This window comes from Stegastes partitus, unplaced genomic scaffold (assembly GCF_000690725.1).
Source record: "Stegastes partitus isolate 25-593 unplaced genomic scaffold, Stegastes_partitus-1.0.2 Scaffold1152, whole genome shotgun sequence".
Taxonomy (NCBI): Eukaryota; Metazoa; Chordata; class Actinopteri; family Pomacentridae; genus Stegastes; species Stegastes partitus.
In genome coordinates, this window is record NW_007578883.1 from 261,547 (window position 1) to 268,179 (window position 6,633).

At 41.9% G+C, this 6,633-nt stretch overlaps 1 protein-coding gene across 1 annotated transcript in view; it reads right to left on the minus strand.

Moving 5' to 3' along the window:
- Nucleotides 1–1,953: 1,953 nt before the first annotated feature.
- The window catches only part of LOC103368428 (diacylglycerol O-acyltransferase 1-like), a 15,110-nt gene continuing 10,430 nt past the window's right edge, over nucleotides 1,954–6,633 (minus strand). Inside the window, exons 9-13 of the mRNA XM_008296809.1 lie at nucleotides 6,350–6,459; nucleotides 6,198–6,263; nucleotides 6,017–6,104; nucleotides 4,172–4,234; nucleotides 1,954–3,979 (exon numbers count right to left, since the gene is read on the minus strand). Of these exons, the coding sequence (XP_008295031.1) occupies nucleotides 3,794–3,979; nucleotides 4,172–4,234; nucleotides 6,017–6,104; nucleotides 6,198–6,263; nucleotides 6,350–6,459 (513 nt within the window). The 3' untranslated portion in view covers nucleotides 1,954–3,793. The remainder of the gene's footprint in view (nucleotides 3,980–4,171; nucleotides 4,235–6,016; nucleotides 6,105–6,197; nucleotides 6,264–6,349; nucleotides 6,460–6,633) is intronic.

A 6,633-nucleotide genomic window follows, 5' to 3' on the forward strand; every position in this document is an offset into this window, starting at 1 on the left:
TAAAGGCTGACAGGAACTCTGCCTTTAACGCGTCATGTCTCCTCGTCGCTGTGAGCGTCTTTATTTCGTCGCGACGTTGCCGCTCCGCCGCAGCTAAACGCCGCTAGCTTGACCTATGAGCAGCTAACTGTTAGCCACCGAGCTTCGTACGGGGCTTTTATCAAAGGACAAGCCGATAAAACGGGTTCTAGTCAGCGGACAGCGACTAACGCCGCGTTGGTAGCTGCGTGGCCGCCGTGGGAACCCGCCGTGCGCATTGACACGCGAACCGCGGACGCTTTAGCGGGATCTTTGCCGTACCTTTTTCAGCTGTGCTCCGCCGCTGTCGCTAGTGAACTTTCATTTCCGCCTCAGTGACGAAACCACGTGACCCGAGCTACGTCGCCTCAGCCGCAAAGGATTGTGGGTGAGAAACAGGATAAACATGGCATCACTGACTGGACATGCAGATACAGTAAATACAGACATATGTGTGATTATTTATGGGATTAAAGCAAAGAGTTAAAGACTGAACATGAGAGAAGTCTGATTTAATTTCACTAAATGTCAGAACATCACTGCAAACCTTTACAACCTGTTTGTTCACAGTTTGGAGAAATTAGATTGATAATAACAGTCATTAAAAAAACAGTAATACTACTAATAACGCAGAGTTATTGTTATAAACATCACATTTGTTGTTGTTGTTATTACCAGTAGTCATTACGTAGTCAGAATAATACATGAATACTTCACAGTGACAATAACAGTGTTTATATTATAATTCAAACATGATTATTTTATTATAACTACCTTACAAAATATGCTGTTATTATAGTTGTAGTAACCACTATATTTATTATTATTGCTATTATAAACACACAATAAATACCTTAACAGAAATATGATGTTGTTTTGTTGTTGCTGTTGAATTAAAAAACGACATATAATAAAGTAGATATATTAATATATATATATATATATATATATATATATATCATATCTAGCATAAATATAGTCTTACCATTTATATTGGGACAGATACATAAATCAAATTATTGGTATGGTTAGCAAAAAGTGATGTAAAATTAATACTATTATTTGATGACGCCAATAATAAAAAAAAACAATAAAAACACCTTATTTGTTTAGATTCTTCCAACCATGGGAATTAAAAGGAAATAAAAAATAAAATACTAAATAAGAACAAATATATTATTAATATATATTAAAAAGCAAGTCTTAACAGATCCTGCCTCTCTGACATAACAACAATAACATCGATAATCCTCTGTAGGACCGCGGGGGGGCTGGAGTCCATCCAGGCTGACTTAGGGCCAAGGAGGGGTGTAACAACAACAACAACAACAACAACAACAGTAATGTACTGCTGGACGCCAGCGTTATTGTAACACACAATAAAAGAACTTGACAACATTCTGGGGCTTCAGCGTTGTGATGAAGCGCTCGAGCTTCATGAGGTTTGATGTGAGCGGAGAGGAAACCTCCAGCAGAGACGTCCAGCTTTGATGCACCTTCAAATGTCACACGTCACCTGTGAGCACGCATGACACCCGTGTGCTCAGGTGAGCCGCCACCGCCGCCAGCCACACCTTTACCTTCCTCCTGATGACCCCACAGAGCTCGTCTCCGGCCGAGAGGAACTGCTTCACTGTTAATGACGTCCATGTGGCATTTTCCAAACGCAGCTGACATGAAGCGTATTCAGCCTCTGGGTCAACAAGAGCTCCAAACGGAGATGTCTTTGTTGGGTTCTTCCTCATTCTTATAGAAATGGGACTGAAGTGCAGATGTCCTGTCTTCTGGAGACTGTAAATGTCTTTATGTATGTGAAAGAAAACACAGGATTCAGGCACCAGGTGGCAATTCAAAATATAACAGAGTATAATCCAGCAAGGCTCTCAGGCATCATGATTACTTTCAAATATTTATTCTCTGTACATCAGCTTTTTAAAGTTTCATCATCCCTGCTGAGTCAACACACACACAGGCAGCATCATTTCCTCTTCTGTCCTCTTTAAATATACATGTGGCACCGATTCATGTCCTTCCTATTAACTTATCAACCCCAATGTTCAAAACTCAGAAAATATCTGTGTTCTGGGAGGGTTTTTAGGATCCATGAACATCTCAGTTGTGTTATGAAGAACAATAAGAATAAGAATAGGGCACCTTTCAACCATAGCTAATGAAAAGACTGATCAAAAGCATTACAGACCAGCCCTGTCGCAGGCAGCTGACGTTGTTAGCGGACAGTCAACAGCATGGACAAACAGTTTAAATTGGTCGCTAGCATAATGACTAGCAATTGATGTTGTTGGCTAACAGTATGGCTTACAGTTGAAATTACTAGCTAAGCTGGAATTATTAGCTAACAGTATGGCAGCTATCAATTGAAATTAGCTAAGAGTATGACTTACACTTGAAATTGTTGGCTAAGAATATGGATCAACAGTTGAAATTGGTAGCTAACATTATGACTAGCAATTGATACTATAGCTGACAGTATTGATAAATGGTAGTTAATAGTATGGGTCAGAATTAAAATAGTTAGCTAACAGTGTGGATAAATGGTTTAAATTGGTAGCTAACATAACGACTAGTAATTGATGTTGTTAGCTAACAGTATGGCTAACAGCTGAAATTAGCTAAGAGTATGACTTAAACTTGAAATTATTAGCTAATAGTTTGGCTAACAGTTAAAATTGTTAGCTAACTGTATGGATAAACAGTTAAAACTGTCATCTGTCAGTATGGATAAAGACTTCAAACGCTTAGCTAACAGTATGGCTAACAGTTGAAATTGTTAGCTAACAGTATAGATAAAGAGTTGGAATTGGTAGCCAACATTATGACTAGCAAGTGATAATAGTTGACAGTATGAATAAACGACTAAAATTATTAGCTAACCATATGAATCAACAGTTGATTTTGTTATCCAGCAGTTTGGCTAATAGTCAAGTTGTTTGCTAAGAGTATGGGTAAACAGTTGGAATTGTTAGCTAACAATATGGTTAATAGTTGAAACTGTTAGCTAACAGCATGGCTATCATTTGAAGTTGCTAGCTAACAGTGTGGATGAACATTGGAAATTGTTAGTTAACAACAACCAGTTAAAACAGCTGAAAACTGGAAGCAATGGATAGATGCTTACTAGCTTAAATTAACTAAGTTTAAGCTAATAAAGAAAGAGCTCCGACCAGAGAGACCCTCGCAGTGAGAGTTTAACTGGATGAGAGCAGATGGGGCTGAGTGGTGGTTCTGTTAAAGTGGTTTTTGGACGGGCCTGTGGGGTTACGTCACACGAAGCCGGCTGCGAACCGCTGCTCTAAATCACTCCACACAACCATTCCCTGTATTTCCTGACTGGAGCGTGTCCATGAAGCTTACGGTAAACTTATCTCAAAGAGGGCCTCTGAACCGCACGGTGACGCAGCGACGCGGCATCCAGGCAGAAACCTTATCTCCTGATTCACCTCGTTAAAGCCTGATCACAGCGGCGAGGCCTTCACCCACTAACCAGCCTGCAGCTGCCTCACAGGGCTGCAGGTCGTCTGTCGGTCACACTCAGACACAACATGAAATCACTCCGTTATTGCATAAACATCGTCCAGATGTGGAAGTGTCGTAGCATCACCATTAATGAGTCTACAGAGGTATACGTACATATATATACATACAGCGCATGTATTGCTGCAGTTGGTAGAGGTCTTGGATTATAACTCTTCTCCTGACATCTAAATACATCCTTGGTCACTCGTAATAACAGCACTGCAGGAATTTCTTCCCACGACTAGCGAAGCTGCAGGAAAACTCTGTGGTCTGGCGTCAGCGGCGGGCGCTGCTGATGGAGGCCGACGTAGCGGTCGTGGAAGTAGGAGGTGGCGGCCAGCGGAGGGCCCAGCAGCAGGCACAGCCACACCAAACCGTTGCCATAGTTTCCCTGGAAATAGTTTCCGAGGAAAACTGCAACCATGAGCTGGAAGAGGAGGACACGGTGTTAGCTTAGCGCCCTCTAGCAGATTCTCCTCTCACACAGCGACAGGACAGATGCAGGTGATGTCTACCTGACCTAAATGTGTGTGAAAAGGACCTTAACATCGATACAATGTTCGATTCCTGAGCTGAGTCACGTCTGCAGGTGAATAATGAGCAGCTGCCGTGTTCTCACCTCAAACACCATCATGAGGAAGATCCACAGACGACAGCTGTGCAGAGGCAGAGCGATCAGATACTGTGCAGAGGAGAGTGTTGTTATTATTATCATCATCTTCTTCCATTTACAACAGCTGTTCATGCAGGAGGTGGAAACAGGATCGTTTATTTTGTCTTTGCAAATGAATTTTTTATTTTTTTGCTTGACGTGACTTTTGTTTTGCAGCAACATTATTATTCACTGGAGCTAAAGGCAGTCCTGAACGTTAGCAGAAGCTAAATAAGATAAGCTCATCCTTCATCCCACAGTCGGGACGTTTGTAGTGCTCCAGCAGCAAAGGGGACGGCGCCCAAACATCTGGACTTAAATATCACAGTACACACATGTATCGTATATAAATACTGTTGATGTTGTGCAGATTTTACTACGTCGAAAATGTTGCATAGATTCCTCTTAACAGTAAACATAACAGGAGTTTTTTGAAGCTAACGGCAGATTACAGGAGTCATGAGGTGCAAACAGAGAGCTAATAGCTGACAGCCGCTAACTGTAGCTAACAGGGACAACACAAGTTATAGGAGGCTAACAGGAGCTAAGCAGAGCTAAGTGAGGCTAACTGGAGAAAACAGAAGCTATCAGGAGCCAGACAGAGCTAACAGGAACCATTAGAAGCTAACAGAAGCTATTTGTAGTTCAAAGAAGCTAACTAGAGTTAATGGGAGCTTTCTTTGGCTAATAGAAATTAACAAGCGTCATCAGAAACAGCCGTTGATATCTGGAGTTACCAGGAGATAAGAGGAGCTAAACAGAGCTGAGTGACGCTACCTGGAGCAAATAAAAGCTATAAGGAGCCAGACAGTGCTAACAAGAAGCTATCTGGAGTTCAAAGGACCTAACTAGAGTTGATAGGAGCTTTCTTTGGCTAATATGAGCTAACAAGAGCTATCAGATAATAGCCGTCAATATCTAGAGTTACTCGGAGATAACAGGAGCTAAGCAGAGTCAAGTGGAGCTAACTAGAGAAAATGTAAGCTAACAGTAGCAACAGGGAGCAAACAAGAACCACTGGAAGCTAACAGACGCTATTTGGAGTACAAATGATCCAACTAGAGTTGATGGGATCTTTAGCTAACATAAGCTAACAATTGCCATCAGAAGATTAGCTAACAACAACTAACAGGAGTTACGTAGAGCCGAGGGGAGCTAACTGGAGCAAATAAAAGCTATCAGGAGCCAGATGGAGCTAACAAGAACAACTCGAAGCTACGAAAAACTGTTTGTCCTACAAAAAAGCTAAATGCGAGCTTTCTTTAGCTAATATGAGCTAGCAAGAGCATTCAGAAGATTGCAGTAGATATCTGTAGCTAATAGGAGCTAAGCAGAGCGGGCTGGAGCTAACAGGTGAAAATAGAAGCTAACAGGAGCCAGAAGGGGCTATTAGGACTGCAAAGAAGCCAAGAAGCCGCTCACATTAATGGGAGCATCTTTAGCTAATATGAGCTAACATAAGCCATCAGAAGACAGAGGTAGATATCTGCAGCTAACGAGACCTAACAGGAGCTAATGGAGGCTAACTGGACCAAACAGAAGTTAATAGTAAAATAAAGGTTGTTGGCAGGAGACAAAATCATAAATAAATGAGGCTGTTAGTCATCGCAGCAGGTCGATAAGCATGCTATCCTTCTTTAGCCTGTTCCACAATGCATTTAATTACAATGATTATGATCACAGTTTTTAAATCTGATTACATCTTCTAGCTCTGTGACCATAATGGACTACAGCTAGCTTTGTTGAATCCTAATTACAAACACTGGACCATTCGAGAGAACAGTATTTGTTTGATACGGTGCTAGTTTGTACCTCACAAAGCACGGCAGACATCAGGAAGACCAGCAGCTCAGCTTGTGACGAGGAAACTCTCCTGTCCACCAGCCGACTGTAGACATGTCTTCATTCACATGAAGAGAAAAGCATGTCAGAAAAACTAGGACAAAGCTTTGTTTTTTTTCATTTACATCCTCAAAATACAGACGTGAAATACCTGCGAGACCATTTCTGAAAGGGAATATTCCAGTTCCTCCAGAAAGCGATCAGAGTCGTAGCATTCCTGTCAACAGAAGGTCACATGTCGTCATCTACTGACGCCGTCGCACATCTGATAACAACATACAGAAACTCTTCTGTTCAACTGACCACCAGTCTCCGTAGAAGTGCCGATCACCGAAGCACAGCAGTTCTGCACAGAAATTCAGGGAGGAGTGGCTCAAAAAGAAGAGGAGGAGCCAGAGGAAATGGGTCGGTGCCTGACAAGGAAATCTGTGTTAGTGATATGAACACTGTGTTCTGTTCATTATTTTTATGGACAGAATTTCTCGGCGCAGCCAGGGGGAAGAAGGGGTTCGGTTTGGGAAGCACAGAATTTCATCTCTGCTGTTTGCAGATGATGTTGTTCTGTTGGCTTCATCAAACCAGGACCT